This window comes from Anticarsia gemmatalis, chromosome 19 (assembly GCF_050436995.1).
Source record: "Anticarsia gemmatalis isolate Benzon Research Colony breed Stoneville strain chromosome 19, ilAntGemm2 primary, whole genome shotgun sequence".
Classification (NCBI taxonomy): domain Eukaryota; kingdom Metazoa; phylum Arthropoda; class Insecta; order Lepidoptera; family Erebidae; genus Anticarsia; species Anticarsia gemmatalis.
The window spans coordinates 8,507,659-8,528,125 of NC_134763.1; the positions used below are offsets into that span (position 1 = coordinate 8,507,659).

At 35.6% G+C, this 20,467-nt stretch overlaps 4 protein-coding genes across 11 annotated transcripts in view; all 4 read left to right on the plus strand.

Annotated features, from left to right (window-relative positions):
* The first annotated feature begins 216 nt into the window (after positions 1-216).
* Positions 217-5,754, plus strand: LOC142981075 (dynein regulatory complex protein 9-like). 3 transcript variants are annotated; one of them, XM_076126751.1, is made up of 9 exons: positions 217-420; positions 2,020-2,072; positions 2,433-2,503; positions 2,976-3,144; positions 3,285-3,431; positions 3,753-3,858; positions 4,082-4,276; positions 4,666-4,797; positions 5,035-5,754. In XM_076126751.1, the coding sequence occupies exons 1-9, from the start codon at positions 325-327 to the stop codon at positions 5,236-5,238; spliced, it is 1,173 nt and encodes a 390-aa protein (XP_075982866.1). In that variant the 5' UTR covers positions 217-324; the 3' UTR covers positions 5,239-5,754. The 3 variants fall into 3 exon arrangements, with proteins under 3 accessions (XP_075982866.1, XP_075982868.1, XP_075982867.1); XM_076126753.1 differs by lacking the exon at positions 2,020-2,072 and having other exon boundaries at positions 285-420; XM_076126752.1 differs by lacking the exons at positions 217-420; positions 2,020-2,072 and adding an exon at positions 2,240-2,350.
* Positions 5,755-6,239: 485 nt separating this feature from the next.
* LOC142981287 (dynein regulatory complex protein 9-like) lies at positions 6,240-9,716 on the plus strand. The gene is made up of 9 exons (XM_076127084.1): positions 6,240-6,380; positions 6,683-6,729; positions 6,875-6,945; positions 7,203-7,368; positions 7,639-7,785; positions 7,961-8,066; positions 8,541-8,735; positions 8,964-9,095; positions 9,450-9,716. Exons 1-9 carry the CDS (start codon positions 6,240-6,242, stop codon positions 9,651-9,653), a joined length of 1,209 nt encoding a protein of 402 aa, XP_075983199.1. The 3' UTR covers positions 9,654-9,716.
* Positions 9,717-10,773: 1,057 nt separating this feature from the next.
* LOC142981129 (dynein regulatory complex protein 9-like) lies at positions 10,774-14,169 on the plus strand. 3 transcript variants are annotated; one of them, XM_076126817.1, is made up of 9 exons: positions 10,774-10,933; positions 11,717-11,859; positions 12,159-12,229; positions 12,379-12,547; positions 12,640-12,786; positions 12,896-13,001; positions 13,143-13,337; positions 13,424-13,555; positions 13,877-14,169. In XM_076126817.1, exons 1-9 carry the CDS (start codon positions 10,874-10,876, stop codon positions 14,090-14,092), a joined length of 1,239 nt encoding a protein of 412 aa, XP_075982932.1. In that variant the 5' UTR covers positions 10,774-10,873; the 3' UTR covers positions 14,093-14,169. The 3 variants fall into 3 exon arrangements, with proteins under 3 accessions (XP_075982932.1, XP_075982933.1, XP_075982934.1); XM_076126818.1 differs by having other exon boundaries at positions 10,774-10,928; XM_076126819.1 differs by lacking the exon at positions 13,424-13,555.
* A 242-nt stretch (positions 14,170-14,411) lies between these two features.
* The window catches only part of LOC142981258 (serine/threonine-protein phosphatase 2A 56 kDa regulatory subunit gamma isoform-like), a 61,855-nt gene continuing 55,799 nt past the window's right edge, over positions 14,412-20,467 (plus strand). For 2 of the 4 annotated variants that reach the window (XM_076127045.1, XM_076127046.1), the window contains exons 1-2: positions 14,412-14,535; positions 14,784-14,837. In XM_076127045.1, coding sequence (XP_075983160.1) covers positions 14,518-14,535; positions 14,784-14,837 — 72 coding nt within the window. In that variant the 5' untranslated portion in view covers positions 14,412-14,517. Of the gene's footprint in view, positions 14,536-14,654; positions 14,838-18,178; positions 18,312-20,467 lie in introns of those variants that run through there. The other 2 variants (XM_076127047.1, XM_076127048.1) reach the window with 2 other exon arrangements.

Consider the following 20,467-nt stretch of genomic DNA (forward strand, 5'->3'; position numbering starts at 1 on the left):
AGCCCCAAAAGTCGCTGAACATATTCAATCTTTCGAAAGCCTTTATTCTGTAGCATGCCTATTATTCCACGGAAAAAACATTTCACATTTATTTAAATGTACAATTTCTACTTGAACTAATAAGAACTTACCGCAACTAAACACTGGCCAAGTGTCAACGCCAAAAAGCGAAATTTTTGGCGGAAATAAAACAATGTCAAATTGACATCATCGCGGACAGTTTTTGTGTCCAAAATATTTTTTACAAGATTTTTTATAGTTTTGTATTTTTATTGTATTATTTATTTATTTTGCTATATTTTGTTTTGATACGACGGTTTTAAGATGATGTTCAATTTAGAGGAGACGGAGTTTCGGCAACCTCATCCCGAGGATAGCTTCGTATACAACTGGCATTCCTTCCGAAGTGTTAAGGTTGAAGTAAGTACTTTGGTCTAAAAGGATTGAGGATGAGTGGGTCTATATAGTAGAGCATTTAAGATTGAGGGACTTTTAAGACCTATTCTAAATAACCAATAATTCTTGTCTCCATTTTTGTATTATTTATGCAAATATAGACTGGTCTGCAGTTTTGCCGCCGTGGTATTGTTATCATATTAGGTTCAGTTTAGTATACCATTGGCCTTGCATTATACTAGGTTAGTTCTAACGAGTCACACCAGCACATCAAAATATGACTATTAAACATACTGCATTTAATTTGTGTACTTATGCTGATAACAATAGTTTTTGTTTTATCAAAATCGGGTCAAAATTACCGAAGTTACAGCGTTATAAAGTTTCACTGCTTTTTTAAATTTGCGTTGCTTCGCGCGCTATGCGCTGACGTCACGTCGCGACAGACACGCTTGTTCGACTGCGGGTGATGCGGAGTTTTGATTTGAAAAGTGATTTGCATTTAATATTTAAAGAGTCTGTGTATGTGTATGTGTTATAAATTTAATCATCGTGTTTTTTGTAAAATAAGCCTCCACTAAGATATCCTCGATCTCGATCGCCACGCACACAATCATCAACTAGACCCAGGTTAAGAAAGTTGAACTCGTATAGGTACTACTAATAATATTTTTGTGTGTAGTTAACAATAAAATTGAAAGTTTGTTACAACTGGCATTACAAATAATGAGTGTTACGTACCTATCAAGTGTAAATTTGGAAAACATAGTTTTCAAATAATATTAGAAAAAAAATTGTCACCTCTGCCTCTGACTTTAGTCAGGTTGATGGCTATCATATGAACGCATGAATCTACTCTGTAGGTAGTCTTATATGATTGGGTGTGTAATGAGAACTTTTAATTAAACTAACATTTTAAAACATTTGTTATTATTAGATTTACTAAACATGGGTTCTTTTTTCAAAACAAAAAACCAACGCCAACTCAACCGCCGCGCTCGGCTCGCCGCCGCCTGTGAGGTCATTGAACTGCTCATTAAATAGTATCAACTGTTTAGTAGAAGTTCATTGCTAGGTAGGTATGAACATGATATGGCATCTTGATCTTGAGGAAGTGTTCAAAAGGCAATAAACTTCTATTTAACATTTGCGCTTGACAGTATCTGAACCAGGCTTTAAGTTTTAGATTAGGTGTCTTTTGCAAAAATATAAAACAGTTTACATGGTACAGAAAAAAACAATTTTTGGGGTATTTTTTCACTGGAGTTAGTACACATAGGAACAATACAATATTTTCTAACCATTTTGTTTGTCCACTATAAGCAAAACAAATTATTTAAAGCGAAACCGCGAGAGCGCAACGAGCCTATGTAGGTATCGGCAAGTACTGACGAAATAGCAGTGTCGCGAGATGACGTCACACGTCCGTGCGGCCGCTTAGTCGGAGTTTGGCGCGAAGGCCATACTTTGACGTTTAATATCTCGGTCATTTTTGAAGATACGAAAAAAATAAAAACAGATTTTATATCCTTGAAGTACCTAGTTTTTAAATAAACTCATAACAAAAATCATTGGTGTGACTCACTGTAGGTAGAAAAGTCACTAATGTATTTTTTTTTTCAGAAAAGTGTTAGAAGACTCTCTGTAGTCAAGTCTGCTAAATTCGAAATAGAAGTGTAAGTGGTATATCTATTAGTGCCAAATAACTGACTTACGGCAATCGCTTAACTTATTAATAACATCAGCTGAGCACATGCCCATATTTACCTATGCCATTTCGTGGTGTCTCATCCCAGGCCATTTACATTATGTTTTTTTTATTTGATCAAATACTTTTCGAAGTGGCCATGCCTGTCAACTAAATATTTTGTGCACTTTTAAGACTGAGTCAGAGTGTTATTTTTACTATGTAATTTATAATCGTATATTTTTGAAGAACGTCTTTGATACATAAGTATTTACTTGTTTTCTAACAAGATTTATTTAGTTATGTCTATATCTTTAGAGATTGATGATGAGAGTCTCAAAACTTGCAGTGTTCCGTTTCTGCAGAGCAATCTTTTTGCTACCATTATGGAGGATATCATTGTGCAACTTCGAATCTTAGGTAAGTTTCATTTCATTTCAACCATCTTATTTACGATAGCTGACCCGCGCAACTTCGCTTGCGTCACCTGAGAGAATGGGTCTAAGTTTTCCCCGTTTTTGTAACATTTTTCACTGGTACTCTGTTCCTATTGGTAGTAGCGTGATGATATGTAGCCTATAACCTTCCTCGATAAATGGACTATCTAACACTAAAAGAATTTTTCAAATCGGAAAAGTAGTTCCTGAGATTAGCGCGTTCAAACAAACAAACAAACAAACAAACTCTTCAGCTTTATAATATTAGTATAGATAGATCATGAACGGAAGAGCTTGTCTGTAAGCCTTCCTTATACAGTTCAAAGTACTTCACAAACTCATCAACCTAGACTTGGCCAGGGTAGAATTGTAGCCCTGACCCCACTCTCATTACCTTTGGGAGTGGTATAGCCAATTAATTATAATAATTCTGCATTTCTTCATTTGGACTGCAGCCGAATGCGACAATGCGCTCCACATATTCAAGACTCACGCAGAGATGCCGTCGTTACGCGCTGCAAAGTACGGGATCGTGCGGCCGGAGGTGGAAGACGAGCTCGAAGGCATAGACCCCAAGAACCTCGGCAAGGAGAGCTATAAACTTGACAAACTTGCTACTGATAGGTGCGTAATTAGCATTAGATCAGCACAAGTTGAACAAGTTCAGAAATTGGCTCGAGTCGGTTTAGTTGTTGTCGGTAAATACTGCAGACCCGAACGTGCCGGCCCGAATGTATGTGTATCAAGCCTAATTATCTTTACAGAGTGTTCTTAAATGAGGTGATCGAATCGACATACCTCGATTTAGCAATGGATGGCATCTTCAAGCCGCTAAGCGACGCCATAGACGAGATCAATGAGCGACGGGAACGCTTGAACTATCTCGCTGAAGAAGATGTCAGACATAAGGCGTAAGTTTATAAAAGCATATCGCTACTTTTCGTTAATCGATAGTGGCCACTGGCCAACAAAAGTTGATTCCTGTCAAAGTTGCTCAAGCGACCCAAAGCCTAACGAAACGACTGTAATTATTCTTAGTTACTATTTAATGTTCTCATTAAGCGCCTCTAGCGTACGCAGAAAGAACTAATTCGTAGGGCATGGAAAATAATGACAAATGCTATGGCAAACTTAACATTTGAACGCTTTACGATGCTGAACACTATTAATGTATACTTAATAGTAATTATGTTAGTTTTATAATAGTTAATAATGTATTCGCTTTATTTCAGTAAAAAACGAGAGGTGATGCGAAATCTGCGGCAACAGCGGAATCGTATTAGATCTGCCATTTATGAAAACGACATAATAATAGACCGATTAAGGAATAAAATTGAAGTAAGATCAATTTCTCTCCTGCAGGTTGCAGTATACCCTTCAGTATATCCTTACCAACAGCGATTTTGGGATATTTTTGGGGACTCTGTTTTGGTATTTTAAAGGGATATAACTCAAATACTTTTGAAGAGCATTTACCCTCATGAGTAAATAACAAAACGGGCTACTTACCTGTCTATTCTATAAAATAAGCGTTAATTTATAAAATACATCTTGTATCCAGGACGCGTCGTTAAACAAAGAAGTACAAATCAGATACGTGGACCACTGGCAGCAAGCTCGCACTGAACAGCACGTATTGAACATTTACAACAAGGAGTCGGGCCCTTCTGACGGCATCACGTCGTACCGGAGGAAGGCCGAGGAGGAACAACGGGTGCATGCCGAAGTGGAGTTGATTACTAATATACTGATCAATGTGAGCGCTATAATTTTATTTTCCCGCCTAATTCATGTAATTTTCAAAATTACATGAATCATTATATTTTCATAGCGATCGCGATGTATACTCGCCTAATGCATCGCTTCGCTTTAGTCGCTTTGTTACCCCGCTAATCTTTCATAGCAAACCAGCGTCCGAAAAATAAATTAATTCGATAGTCGGCAGTCTAGATCGTATCATAGTCAAAGTTGTTTTAGTCCAGAAAAAGAGTAACACGTAGTTGATTTTTTTTTACATAACATAAGGATCGAGACATAAAAAATAACTAGGTACTGGTTTATTCTTTATGAGTTGGTGGGGTAGGTTTTTTTCCGTGCTCACTTGTCATATTTTTAATGCAGCATATTGTCGCGTTTTATTTACAGGAAACTCTAACAAAGGTAGAGAATTTCATGCAGCAGTATGACAAAGACATTGAAGCTGTCGACCTCAAGATTCAGATAAAGAGGCACGAGTACGAAGCACAGTTGGAGGAGAGACTTGCAATGGAAGTCAAGGTTATTATTTAATAGACTTTCAAAAACTGTAACAATTTCTCGTAGTGCATTGTGCAACACAGTGCAGCTACCTTTAGAAAACCTGAATGCTATCTATCTGTGTAGATAGTCACTTATGTTCCTTTTGATCCCGAACATCCTGGAACTCTTGGAAGCCTTTTATATCTTATCCAGAGAAGTGTCTTTATCTGATATCCACCATAAAATAAGGTATAATACTTTCTTCCCTTCCCTCAGTTTGCAGCCCACGACGTAGAGTTGCAAGCCTGGAAGAAATTCAAGGTAGAACGCGAGGAAGCCCGTCTGTACCGGCTCAAGATGATAGAAGCCGCCATTGCGGTGCAAGCGTGGTGGCGAGGTCTTCTCGTGAGGCTGCAAATAGGACCCTTCAAACAGAAGAGGAAACCAGCTGCGAAGGGAGCCAAGAAAAAGAAGAAATAAAAAAGACCAGCGGCATTGATATTTCGTTATTACTTTTCGGCCAGTTTTACGACTCATGGATAAGTGTTGGTTGAACTGTCCAAAAGATAAAGTGGTTTGAGTGCAACCGTTAGTAATTGAGAAGTTGAAGAAGTTGTGAAACTGGCCGCTCGAGCGCTGAAACTCGTCTTGCTATTGAATATTGTATTTATTTTTCTAGTATTTTTTATTTAATTTTGATATTTTTTATTTACTTATTAGTGATTAAGGGTTAATGCGTCAAATACGATGTTAAACGGTTATGAAATGGATAATGTCGAGCATATTTGCTTAAAATAGGGGTATTTCTGTCATTAGCAGTATCTAAGATAAATAGATAATCTCAAGATATCGAATGTATTCTGGAGATTTAAAGATTATTACTATTGGATATTGTTCAGTGTCTGGCTTCTCATGTTTTAAAAGTGCTCAGCTATTGTAAGCTCTATATAACCTATGTCTCAAAAGATAGCTTTAAAATAAAAGCTTTTTATGGTGTATTTTTCTTTTATTCCTTTAAGTGTAATTATGTTCCTGAATTCTCAGCCACAAAGTAATCAAAGACTTTTGATAAAAGTGCAATAATTGGTAGTAAGAAATACCTGCATACCTGAGGGTACAATAGCATTTTTTATAAGAAGATATAGTCCCCATTACACTGTCCTGGCCTTGTCCGTAACCGTGGGGCAATAATGGGTGGTACCAAAAATATAAGTTATGTTAATAAATGAAGTACTCTCTAATTTTCATATTTATCATTACAAAAGCACAGTATGAAAAATACTGGTTATGCTAACCTATATGAAGAAACCTACCTCACGTCTGTCAACATCTTATAATCATTTTGACAGTAAGAATTTTGCTGACTTGTAGTTTTACGGTCGAGTTTTTGTGCATTTTTTATTCAATCATGTTACGTATTATTTAGTATTGTAATTAATCTACTGAAGTTGATATTGAGAGAAGAATCATAATATTTCAAGATGGGTGATTTTATAATGTCGTTGAAATTGAGAGGTCACGGGAAGCACCACCGGACATCGAACCCGGACGAAGATGCCGAGAGCAACGTGGATACTATGCAGTTTAGCTCGGAACTATCCGTGAAGAAAGCTAGAATTGATGTAGGTTTGTCTTTCATTAATTTTGAACAGTAGATAAAAACACACAATTCTGTAGCTTGATATCAGGAAATTGTCCATTAAGTAAGTTGTGGTTGTCTTTACACCCTTCCATTGCGCACGACGGTCGTGGATTAGATTTCCACACGTAATAAATTTAAAGCTGGTTGTTACTGGTCTAGTTGTGCCTTGTGTCTGTTAAGTGTGTTTACTTAATGCAAGAGACGTGCTTTTATTAAGGAAAAGTGAATGTCCAAATACTTTAATATAACTAATTAAAAGAATTCACTACTTTTTATTTACAGGGATCAAAGATTGAATCACAAATTTCCGAAAGCAGCGAGAAGCCATGGTAAGTAATTAAAAAAAAACACGTAAAAACCCATAAAACTTATTTCGGTTTCCAACCTAAAAGCTACCTGCTGAATGAATAAAGATTTAGTCATAGTGAACTTTGTGTAAAGTTGGTGTGTTAAGACTGCTTGTATTCTTTCCAGTCTTTCATACTTCCAAGCAACCCTATTTGCCACTATTTTCGAGCATACGGCTGTTCAACTTCGCATCCTAGGTACTGTTTCCTTTTTGTGTTTAATTTTTTGGTGTTCTGTATTAATTTTTGATAGTTTGCTTTAATAAGGAGCTTAACAGTTTTCACAATGCTAACCCTTGGCCAGACGTTTTGATGCAATAACGAAAGTTTAACGATCAAGGGCTCTTAGACAGTTATCTTATATGTTTATAAGTTGCGATTAATACTTGTACCTTAAGCTATGTGCCCATTTTTGACCACACAGTTCCAATAATTTGAAATATTTTAATATACAGCTGAATGCAACAGCGAGCTCCGTATAATAAAGACTATGTCTGACATGGAGACACTGCTTCGTGACAAATACGCCGTCGTCAAAAGACCCAGGGACCCGCTGGATGGTATTGATGTGAAGAAACTTGAAGATAATAAATATAAGCTGGACAAACTGGCTGCTGACAGGTTTGAATTAAAAAGACTATCTTTTGCATGCCGCCGCCGAAAATCATAGACTGACTAGTATCGAGATCAGATCAAAAAAGCATCTAATGTTGATCAATGTTGCTCCACAAGTCTTGCTCACTACCATCTTTAGCGAAAGCGGGATATTTATCATGCCTTTTCAACTAAACACGAAGCTTATTTACATCTTTGTTCTTTTCAAGTGGAACTCATAAATACTAGTCTACCCTCTTATAGGAGGAAAATAACTTCTACATCATTTTTTTACAGAAAGCTCTGCAACGAAGTGATCATCAACACGTACTTAGATTTGGCACTGAAAGGTTGCTTCGCTCCTTTGAGCGATATCAACTCGGAAATCGTTGGACGATACAAATATTACGATATATTGGTTGAAGATGAAGCTAGAAATAAATGGTAAGTCCACCCGAACAGCTACATTTAAGCACTTGTTTATTCCACTCATTCTGTTCATTAGGTACTTATCCAATGGAATCCTAACTCATAATAAGTAAGACACTTTAAAGCAAAGCCTGGATCTATCCAGCACCTTACTTGTAGAAAATCGGTACTAAAAGTTTTTTTCGTTTAGCACGCGTCGTGATGTATTGAAGCAACTCCGACAACAACGCAATCACTTCAAATCTGTCACATACGACACCGACTTGATTATAGAAAAACTCAAGAGCCAGGTCGAAGTAAGTCATTAGAACCTTAAAATACCTGTTCTCCGCCGACCACTCCTTGTTACTGACAAGATATTTTTAAGGGAAACTTCCCTCAACTACCCAACTGGCTTAAAACTGCATTAGCTTCAGGAATTGAAAATCTATCAGGAGATAAAAAGTAGATACCTACCATTTGGTTTGTAATACTATTCTGAAGGAGCTCGTGGCTTAGTTAACATAAACCGCGCAGATCAATCTTAGAAGTTAAGTCGGAAGGCACGTTAGAAACTGGTATTCAGCTGCATCCGGTGAGTTTTTAAAAAGCAACATAACCTTTTTCCAAACATAGTTTGGAAAAAGGCTAAGCTGATACATACCGTTCATTGCGAATCCGACCATGGTCTATTCATAACCCTCCAGATATCACAGTTTTATGTTTACTGAATGAATTACTAATAACCACTTCGCCTTCACTCACCCTACATAATCTTTCTTTCCTTGCAGGACGCCGCCCTAGTCTCAGAGACAAAAAGCAGGTACATCGACAACTGGCAGGTGGCCCGCACGGAGCAGAACCACCAGTTCATATTAGACAAAGAGTCGGGTCCCTCCGATGAGATCAAGTACTTCCGACAGAGATTTGACCATGAACAACGCGTGCACTCTGAAGTGGAACTACTTACTAATATCAATATCACTGTAAATTACAATCTCTAATTTTATCATTAGAATCCATTTTATAACCGAATTCCTATTTACTTATTATGCGGATACGCTATATAATGATTTCTATATTTATAATGTTAGTGATGACGAACCTATACAAGTTACAACCCTTTAATTTCACGATAAAGCTATTATCTTCTAGAAAATTGACAATGTTTAAAAACTGGGTAGGTACTAGAATAAACAAACGACCTTTTTCAGGAAGCGCTGAATAAAGTAGATTTCTGGATGGACAAGTACGACAAGGATATGGAAGCTCTCGATCTGAAGATACAGCTAATGAAGAACCAGTACCAATCACAAACAGACGTGAGGAAGGAAATGGAGGAGACGGTCGTGTTCCTTATTATTTTTATTACAATTTAGTTAACGGTTATTAGAAAAATCCCATTTATGTTACAAGCTAGGGTATGATCGTTTAGGGTTCGAAGCCGAGACTGGGTATAATGATACATGATTTTCCGGAAAAAACTTCAGGCAGCGAGATAGTTTTTGGTAATGCTATTTTTTTGTAACGTGGCTGGAATAGTAAAAAGGAAATAAAAATATTTGTTATACGGGAAGGTTATTTGAATCTGTGATTCTATTTCATTTTTGCTATTTGCTTCCTTCCCGTATAACAACAGATCTGTACAGATCTGTTGATATTTATAAATTATGCTTTACATAAAAAAAAAATATCAACAGATCGAGAAACACGGTACCGAGATGCAGAACTGGATCGACTTCAAGGATGCGCGCGAAAAGGATCGTCTGTACCGTTTGAAGATGAACACCGCAGCCATCGTGGTGCAAGCGTGGTGGAGAGGTCTGCTCGTCAGACTTGAACTTGGACCGTACAGGCCAGTCAAGAAGAAGGGAGGAGCTGCCGGCGGGAAAAAGAAGAAATAAGAATTTTATTGATGGATTTTTTATAGGCCGAGACACGCTTTATATTGTTGTGTGACACAAAGAGTTCAGGATTTCTATGGGGAGAATGAAGCTACTGAATTAGGCTGACCCCACATTGGGCATACGAGTTTCTCGGTGTTAGCGAAGAGTGGGCACCGCGTGCATGACGCGATTGAGATGCGTGAGCGTCCCGTTTTGCTGCCTTGCAGAAGGGGCCATACTGTCTGTCGGTTTAGTTATCTCTCAATTTCTAGTTTTTATTTCTTAGGCTATTTTAGGTTAAATCATGTTATAATTTGTTATTTTACTTGTGGTGATCGATTATTATTATTGTAGTTTTAATCCTTTCGAGATCATGGAACAAATTTTCAAAATAAATAACGTATTGCATTGTATTTTATTCTTAGATTATTCATTAAAATATATGCTTTTAGTACGCAGAGTTGCGTTTTATTTAATTTAATAGAATGAGGTCCCTTACAAACAAATTCATAGGTCTGTCCATAAAACAAAAACAATTCAATTAATACTAGGTATGGCTTTCAGTTATACTGAATCCTATAAATGCCTATGTCCATGGGTGATGCACATTACAAACAATGGTAAGCTCGGCTAGCCTGCTCTTTTATCTAGCGATTATTTGCTGAGTTACGAAAGCTACACATAGCTACCTGGAAAATGAGAGGAGTAGATCTAGAGTAGCAGGCAATATATTATAATAATCTAATGTATCTTGAACGGCAACAACTTTTATCGAGACGTAACGCGATTGACCGAGCTTGAACTTCAACCCTGATGATACCGGCCAAATAGTGCTGGTACCTATAACGAACACGATTAATTTTATCCCTTTACTGGACAATGAATTAGGCCTGCTCTAGCATCTCTAGCTACTCTTCAAAAATTCGTGGCAGTTCTGCATTAAGTTGATGGTTACCGTGGCCCTGTAGATACGTGCCCAAGGAGTTCCACATAGGTACTTACGCGTCATTTTGAACCTACATATGTCGGTCAGTCGTCATGATATTTTGACAGACAATGACACCGACATGTCTGACATACACGTGTACATAGATTTCTCATAGATTTAAATATAATTTTACGTGTAATTCAATAATAAGAGTACTTGATATACCTAAGAGATTTTGCTAAGAGGGGCTAAGAGATATTTATTCATACATAAGATAATTGGATATTTTTACGATTGTTTAAGTTATTAAATGTATAATGCAGGTCGATCGGCTACTTCGTGTGCCGGATGCACCACCAGGACACGTAAAGTACAATAAAACTAATTTATTTCTTTTTTATACTTCATCTTGTAGAACAGTGGCGACCAATCCGCAAATCCAGCTTTCGCCTCCATGAAATGTTTAAAATCCAAACTAATCTGAAGGTATAGCTCTGTTTTGTGAAGGTTTTTGGCCTAAAGTGTTTTATTAAGGCTTTGATGCTTTTCGTGGTAGGTATATGCGGGTCTCTAGGGCTGTTTTACAGTCTGCTTTTTCATGGTAGGTAGGTAGATACTTACCTTGTTGTGCAATTTTGGTTGATGACTTTTAATTTTACTTCTTGGAAAATAAACAGATTTTTGTTAATCACTTTTAAACTTGGCGCTAAAATAGCTTATCTTTGTCATAGTGCCTGCTTATGTACCTAAATCAAAATTTAAATTTGAAAAATGGGTCCAATCGTAGTGCTGTTCGAAATTTACATATTTATCGATATCGATTGTAAAACTTCTAATTATATTTAAACAAAATGTTAAAATCTAAACAAATTATTATATTAGTTAGTCATTTGAATGCTTCCTACAGCTGGTGATATGTAATAGATGTACTGTTTTTTTACTGATTTGATTTTGTCTTTCTTTTAAGTCGAATTGTCTGCACAGGCTTCGAATAATCGTGATCATAATTATGATTCAACTTTTGTTTACACTCGGATATGATAAAATGAATAGGTATAAATTACTACTATTAACAGAAAACTACGCGGTTGGAACCGTACCGTCACACCATGAGCTAATGAGATAAAATCTTGTTCTTTCGTCCTGTTATTAGGATAAAGCCATCTGGATATCACACCATGAGAACCACGCGATTCACGTGTGGTTTCAAGATTCTTGTCAACCTAGACGTGTACTATCAACTGTAATAGAGGATGAAAATGAGGACATTGATGATACACTGAAGCCTACTAAGCCGTAACTTTCATCTTACTTCTTAGCATTAAAATGTTGATTAAAGACTAGCTGACTCGCGCATCTTCGCTTGCGTCTCATAAGAGAGAATGGGTCTTAATTTTCCCCGTTTTTGAAACATTTTTTACTGGTACTCTGCTCCTATTTGTCGTATTCCTTCATAAATGGGCTATTTAACACTAAAATATTTTTTCAAATCGGACGAGTAGTTACTGAGATTAGCGCCTTTAAACAAACAAACAAACAAACTCTTGAGCTTTATAATATTAGTATAGATCATTGTATTGTGTTCATGTTTTTAGATTGTCATACATGATGTCCTCGCTCTACGCCGGAGTTTTGGATAGCGCTTGCACACAAATTCGGTGCTTGGGTAAGATTTCAACATTGCTCAAATAAGTGATAAGTAACTATAGACTCTGCGATTTTTGTTACGATACGTAAGTTAGGTATTGTGTCTTATGTTTGCACCATGGAAGTGAAAAATTAAAATAATGTCTACTTAATAATATATCTTTCCAGAGGAATGCAACATAGCACTAAAGGTTTTCAAAGTAGTAACTGACCAACGTCGGTTAAAAGCTCAAAAATTCGATATAAAACAGCAAGCTGTAACTGATGAGCTCGAGGGAATTGATGAAGGAAATCTAAATTGTGATCCTTATAAAGTGAGAAAACTTGACGCAGACAGGTATATTAGCATTATAAAATAACTTAAATACGTTCCTATAATAAAAATGAAAACAATTATTTCTCAGGTAATGTGACTATCTCTCTCTTTAGGCAATTTGTTAACGGCGTTTTACAAGATTTGTTTAGTGAAGTAGCAACTCGAGGCACGTATGATACCCTCAAAAATAATGTTCGAAAAATATACGATGGTTACTACTACGTCTATACTTTGAAAATGGAAGAAGCAGAACGTAAAGCGTGAGCATAATGTTGTAAAAATCTGTTGTTTGTCATAGTTTGTTTGAACGCATGTAAAATAATTATAAATATCAAATAGGTACTTAGTATAAAATTATTTTGATTTCAGCACATATAAGGACTTACGTAAACAAACGAGACAACAACGAAATAGGCGCAAAACTATGTTATATGAAACCAATGTGACTATTGAGAATTTGAAGACGAAAATTGAGGTATGATTTGTTGAGACAATACTGCACGCTTGTGTATTCATATTGTTATAATGTGCTGTAATTGGTGGAACGATAATTAAAATTAGAAGATACAATTATAAGCCATCAAATAATTAAAAGTTATTTTAACTTATCCTTTAGGATTTTGTCCTGCGTTCCGCAATCGACAATCGCTATACAGAAAATTGGCAAACAGCAAGAGCAGAACAGAATAATTATATTAACTCCGGTAAAGAGAACTGCAACATTAAAAACATCGCTTATTTTAAACAGTGTTCTGAAAACGAGCAAAGAATACACTCAGAAATAGGATTACTGCTCAACATCACAATGAATGTACGCATATTATGAGTAAATATAATGCTTTTTGATCGTTGTCCTGCAAATACCTGGAAGATAAATTAATTATACACTATTTTTAGGAGACTTTGGCAAAGATTGACGAATGGATGGAAAAGTTTGACAATGATATAGAGAAAATTGATCTTGAAATTCAAATTCGTAAGAATGATTATCAAGATATGCGTGATAAAAGGATGGAGATGGAAGCTAAGGTTATTGCTTTTTATTACGTTATATTATAATACTTTTATGAGGAGTATGAACCAAATTAAGCTTACCTAAATGTTTAAAGAATGCTATGACCAAAATAACACCAAATCAAAAACACTCTAACAACTAGCGCCTAATTAAGTTAAATAGCTTGTTTTTATTTTATATTCAGCGATGTGTTGCTATAAGAACATTAATTAAATATGATATTTTACAAGAATCCAATGAGGCTCAGGCAATAATGAAGGAATTATGTCGGTGTCCACGAAATTTATATATTGTTTATTTAAAAAAAAACCTATACATTTGCATGCTTTTTCTAGTTTGAACAGCGAGACAAAAGTATTAAAGATTGGCTCCATTTCAAAGAAGAACGTGAAGAGGCTCGTCTCTATAATGAGAAGATGATAAAATGTGCAATTACTGTACAAGCTTGGTGGCGAGGGTTACTTGTACGACTTCAACTTGGACCATACGCTGTTAAGAGAGCTAAGCGTGGAAAGAAAGCCAAAAATGATAAAAAGAAGTCTAAAAAATAGTTCTTATAATGTACCAAAACTTCACTGAACTTTAATATGTCTATTACTTAAATTTTGAAATAAAGATGTTAAACAATTTAGTTGTCTTTATTTAATAATACGTAGATTAGTTTGGTAGTTGCTAAAGAAGTGAAATATCTCAATGTTTTGAAAAATATTATTTGTTTCGTACGAATACTTTGTCGATAAATTTTCTAATCACTAATATAATCAGCAAAAAGTACTCATACGATGAGTATAGATACTCAAAAATATTTATTATTTAATCGATATTCTTGACATCACTACCTGCAACGTCAATGAAGTCACGTGAGCAACTCAACCAATCAGAGCGCTGTATTTGACAACTAAAATGTAAACTCTCCACGCGAATGTTATCAAAAACTTGTATTTATAGCTTTATTTATTAATTTATTTATTTTATTATGCCTAAAAAAGAAAAGGTGAGTTTGTTAATAAAATAAAAAAAATGTTCTAAATATTGCGACTAGTTTCTTGACAAGGAAAAAAACGGTAATTTTGTTGTCGGCATTTTACGCTTCCATCGTCGTTGTAATACCTACTATGCCATGTCAGTTCGTTTATGGTATGCGGTGCTGCATAATTTACGTGTGTTAAATCTCCGTTTATTGGTGATTCTAAGCGAATTATCGTGTGTTGTGAAGGTTTAAGTGGACGCTGTTGTTCGCAGGAGGCGATGAAGACTAAAGTTGATAAAAACAAAAACGGCGACAGTGAGCCCGAGGTGAGTTGTTTATAATGTAATTTGCAATATCATATTATCTTCCCGTTGGCATTCGACTTACTTGGTCTGATATTTGCTCTGCCGCTTTAGCGACGAACAAAACCTGCTTGTAGAACTCGTCGAGCGTTTAATATTAGCAATTTGATAAGTAGGTATCGTGAGATTATTGGTCGAAACACATGAAAAACTGCTGGTAAACTGTTGTCAGTTGTTAGGAGTCATCAACAGGATATGTTTTTACGAATATACGTAATATAAGAAAAAAATCAATGTCAATGTGATTACTATTGAATTCTTATTGGTTACAATGGGAGTTCTCAGTCAATAATTGCTGGTTTATGCAATCATCAGTTTTAGCTGAGTTTGTCATCAATTATTAGAGACAAAATAACATGACCCTTTAAAGAGAAATTGTATGTCATGATCCTTTCCTAGGAATGATTTTGACCTTATGTTACCTAATAATTTTAAAAGACTTGCTAACTTGTCTAAGTGTTAATATTAAACATGAATATCCACTCAATTCATTGTTTGTTTTCTTCTAAAAGCAGTAATCTTGTTGTACTGTCATTTCTAACACTAAGATGTCAATTTGTCATAACATTAGTTGCCGAGTTTGGTTTGTGGATAGATTCTGTTTCATGAGTGCTGTTTTTGAACTACATAGTACATAGTAGACTGATTGGTTACAATTAGCTTGGGTGTCTACAACAAACTTGCTAAGATGGAAAATACCATAAACCTCCTCATGCAGCAATCCTCCTCCTATAGCAATGTGTTGTACCTAGTTATTTTTCAATACAAATAGTATGACTACAATATGTACATAAAATCACACCTGTTCCCATTGCCGTAGGCAGAGACAAGAGAACTCCACTTATGATCTTTGCAAACTTCTTGCTTCATTCACATCCATACATCTTGTCATACAGGACCGCCACTTTCAAGTACTATGCTCCTGACCTAATATGACTAGTAGGGTAAAACCCAGGTTTTTCAAGTAACCAAATCAGAGCATAGAATTCTTGTGCAGGTGTTATTGTTGAGTTGAATGATGTATTAAATGAAACCTTGATTTTCCTATTCCTTTAAAGTTTAGAGAACATAACAGTTGTATTTTGTCACTCGTGATAAGGGGCTACTCTATTTAACTGTGGGTAGGTAGAGAATGTTATTTTCCACATGGTTTCAGCTAAATTTCAACCTTACGTCTCTAATCAGGATAATTATTTTTAAGTAACCTTATTTCTTTTCAGTCAAATCTAGTCTTCAAAAGAATATATTTTGGTACCTATTCTACACTACTAGGTATTGTAGTTGAATACAGGTCATAGATTTATACCATGGGCTATAAATCCTAATTAAAGAAATTCTTCTTTTCTTAGCTGTAAATTATATTATACCAAGGTAATATTGTAACATGTTGTGTAAAACATGGTTGTTTAGGGAAATATAATTAATATTAAAACATAATTTATGTTATTATCCTTATTCTATACTTTATTATTTTCACCTGAACCCACTAGATTTTTATTGGTTTCCTGGTCCTATGATGTGGCTTTTATATTGAGGTTCACCATTATTATTTAAAACAGATTATATTCTCATATCTTGAATGTTCTCAAATCTGCTTTTTACGAAATAAATGAAGCAAAAAAAGCCAAATTTTCGCAGTGAACTTGAATTGGGTATAGTATGATAGTCATAGGCTTACTTTTTCCTTTGTCGAATTACATATGCAAAATGTATGAGGTATCTATGGTAAACAAGATTTCAAAACATGTGTAGTTCCAATCTTTTTCATCTCAGATCTCAATCTTCATGTCATGCTAGATGCATGACACTTTTCTATTATTCTTTCAAACCATTTTTGCAATAGCAGGATAAGCCTATTGTCATACACTACTCAGCCTACAGATTTTGTCAACAGATAAACGTAACACCTAACCCCGGAAATGAACTTAAGACCTTACATTCTATCGCAGTAACTTCTAGAAAACTAACAAAGGCTTCTAAAAATGTATCTTAGGTGTTATCTAAGTATTGAAAGAAGTGCCGTTTTACCATTTTCTTTTATTGCGTACAATGTTTTTCTTTGTGGTGGTATTCATATGAAAATTACAGGATTCTTGTCGTAGTTTAAATCATTACAGTAATAGGCTTGCAATCTTGTGACTATGACATATACTGCGAGACAGTTAAAGAATTTTTTCATGATGTATTTTCAGGTGAGTTGAGAAATATCTGCCTCTACTTATATCCAAACTATAGATCAATTTAAAGCCCATGCGTTTTTTAATTTCATAAAATAGGTATTTAGTAAATAGTAGTTTGGTTATGATAGCTCAAAATCTTCTTAGTTTTGGAATCTGAAGACCGTGTGTGAGTTTTCCAAAGAAAATATTTTTTCTGCAAAAGGTTTTTCCATGCAGCTTTTTATAACAAAAACGTGGGCTTTATTGCAGTCTATGATTTAATAATGACTCAGATTGTGGAAAAACAAGGATACAAAATTCTGTAAAAGGTTACAATATGATACAAGTGTTGTCATACAAAAAGCGTACTCATTTCAACATTTAGGGCAGAAACTTGGCAGGAAACCACGAATGCTAAGTATTTTCACTGCTTACCATACAATTAAGTCGACATCTTTATTTATCCGCGACCAATAAGGAAACAAGTGTCGTACTTGACTAGATCTAGCAATTTATACGTCAAGTGATCTTTATTGGCAAGTGGTCTGGCTATTGTACCTATATAAATAATGTACTAAGTACTAACTTCTGCCATTTTGTCGGCTCATGTATTAGGAGTGGGACTGACCTATCTTTAGTAACAACGACTATCCTTAACAAAATGTCATTTAGCTAAAAGAAGTTTGTGAAAATTGCTCAGAAGTAGTTCAGGATTCGATTAAAGGCTTTGTTTTGGTTAAAATACCAAGAAATGCCGTGAAACCTCTACTAGATATGTATGAAACCATATACGATCAATAGGTCAGTGCAAATAAAGCATAAGCAAGGAAAATTATAATGTTTTTCTACCTAGACACGAGTCATTAAAGCACCTATTACAAATATTTATTTAAAGACATAATGCTAAAATTACACAAACCAAAATCACATCAATCTTCGTCATTAAAATGTCTTGCAAAAAAATATAATATCGTAACGTCTAAAACGGATTCGCGCAAATGCTGTTTGCTGTGCAAGTTTGAACCTTATGTCTTTGGAATAATGCATCGAATGTTTATCAATGATATAAAGGAATATGTAAACAAGTGGTGTAGGATTTGGCATCATGGTTGGTTATGAAGGCAGTGCGTACGACGCGTCTGAAGGAACATACGCGTAGTCCGGTACATCTCGGTGCGCCTCGCCGAGAGAGCATAATCTCCCGTAAATTGCCGCGTCTGTAAATAGTGATTGTGTTGCAATGTTTAGTTTGGCAGATCTGTGGAATTCCGTCGCTTTTGTATGTATGTTTTCGTCGCTTTGTGATTGATGTAAAACATATTTTGTTTTGTTTACATTTTTTTTTCTAAAATGTAATCAGTCTTCTGTTGTTTGTTGAGATCTATGAATGCTTTTGTATATTTCTGAATCGTTTGAAAACAGTGGGCGATACAACATTACAAGTATCGGCTGCTTGTGTGGTCTATTTTCAATACCAATGTAATCAACGAGGATTGCATGTGGACTGCACAAACAGCCGGCAGTTGTCATTTGTGGGCGTTTTCCTCAATGTGTTGTCGTCGGTCCCAGTTTCACCATACGAGCGCAAAGATAAAGTGGTTTCCTCCCTGTACTAACTTTCCGTACGTTAAAACAGGTGTTTAAACTCATATTTCATCGTTCAATGTAATTGAAGTGTTATTAAACTTCTTCTACTAGTTAACACCACAAAAAAGCAGAGCCACGTGAGCCATCGTCATAAATCACTTTACACGTGAAATATATAAATTGGCGCGCTTTTACGATATTCTGTCTAGGTAAATCTTCGAATTCTGTAAACAATTGAACAGATCGCCTATTGCTTCAGGACTATTACTAACAGTATAATGTAAACATCTGCGTTTACGAAACACTATCGTACTGTCGATTGTTATCGTAATAGAGTTAAGTGCTCGTTAATTACCCTCTGCTGGGCACGAGCCTTCCTTCAATGAGGAGAGCTTAGGACAGTCTGACACAACACATTGTAGGGCTTTTGGGAACCACACAGTTTCAGTTTTCTAAAATTACAAATAGAAACGCTATTTTTGATGTGATCAGATGACATACATTTAATAACATTAGAAGGAATTTGACGTAAACAGTCGTACCTACGTCTTGGCACTAGTAATTGTACACACCTCCAAGATTTGTTTTGAATTAGTCACGGGGACATAACTACTTGTACGGTATTCATCAACAACGTCAACTCTTAGAATGTTTACAGCCAATTAAATATGGATATTTCATGTGACGTTCGGTCGTGTCCTCCGTCCATCGTGTTCCGATCAATTCCACTCGACCCTTCTCCAAGCGGATTGGATCTTAAGTTTTCCGTCCTTCACTGCGTCGACATTCATCTACACATATTTTTTTTCTTGTTCCGCTTACATGTCCTCGAATCGCATTGATGCGCTTATTATGTTAATCTATTGGAATAGCTAATATAAATTTTCTCTGTATAGAACGCGAGAGTATACTTGTTATCTATCTTCGTTGACGCAACTTTCACTATCGCATGTGTGCAATATGATCGAACATTTGTATTTGTACAGTCAAGTATATTATATGACTTTCAGTAAACGCGTCGAATGGCCAGAAAACACTTATATACACGAGACGTGAATCGCAAGAATTTTCATAAATTTCAGTCGTATACATAGAAATAAAGGGGAAGAAAGTATTTGGGAAAATCGTGCATCAGAAACAAGTTTCTTTTATTTTAAAACACCCGAGAGCTTGCGTCAAAAATGTTGTACGCAGATGTGACGTATGTGAAATATTTCATCTCAGTGGAATTCACTTCGAGACTAAACGTCTAAAATATTTTTGCGGTGTCCAAAAGCGAGTCTTCGTTATGTATTACGCATATCCTCGAACGTCTGCACTCGTCTAATTTTATTTCCTCGTTAAATTCATGTAACTGGCCGTAATGTTACTCGTGTTCGGGCATCAAAATATAATATTGCGAATTGGAGTCACTGCTGTTTATTTAAAAAATATGCCTGGATCTTTGTGAGAAAATATTATTTCACCCAGATTGTTTAAAATTCTTACGAGATCTGTGTGTGATCGAAGTCTAGTTACCATGTGACTTGAACAGTACAAAAAACTCTTTATAATACATTTTTAACATACGCAAAAGCCTAGTCTAGCCTTAAGCGCTTCAGGGTTTTGTTTTCATTACTCTTGTTGTCGTATTTTACAAATCTAGCTGTAATTTCAGCACTGAAGTGCATTTACGGCTTATCGCGACAGATTTAATCTCGTTTCAATTATCATACAGAATAATAAAGCTGAACTACCGGTGAAACGAATTGCCCCATTACAAAAGTGTGAAGGAACAAACAAAACATTTACGAGGCTTTGCCACGATTACAATCGAGCTAATGAATTGTCCATTACAGTTAATAGGGT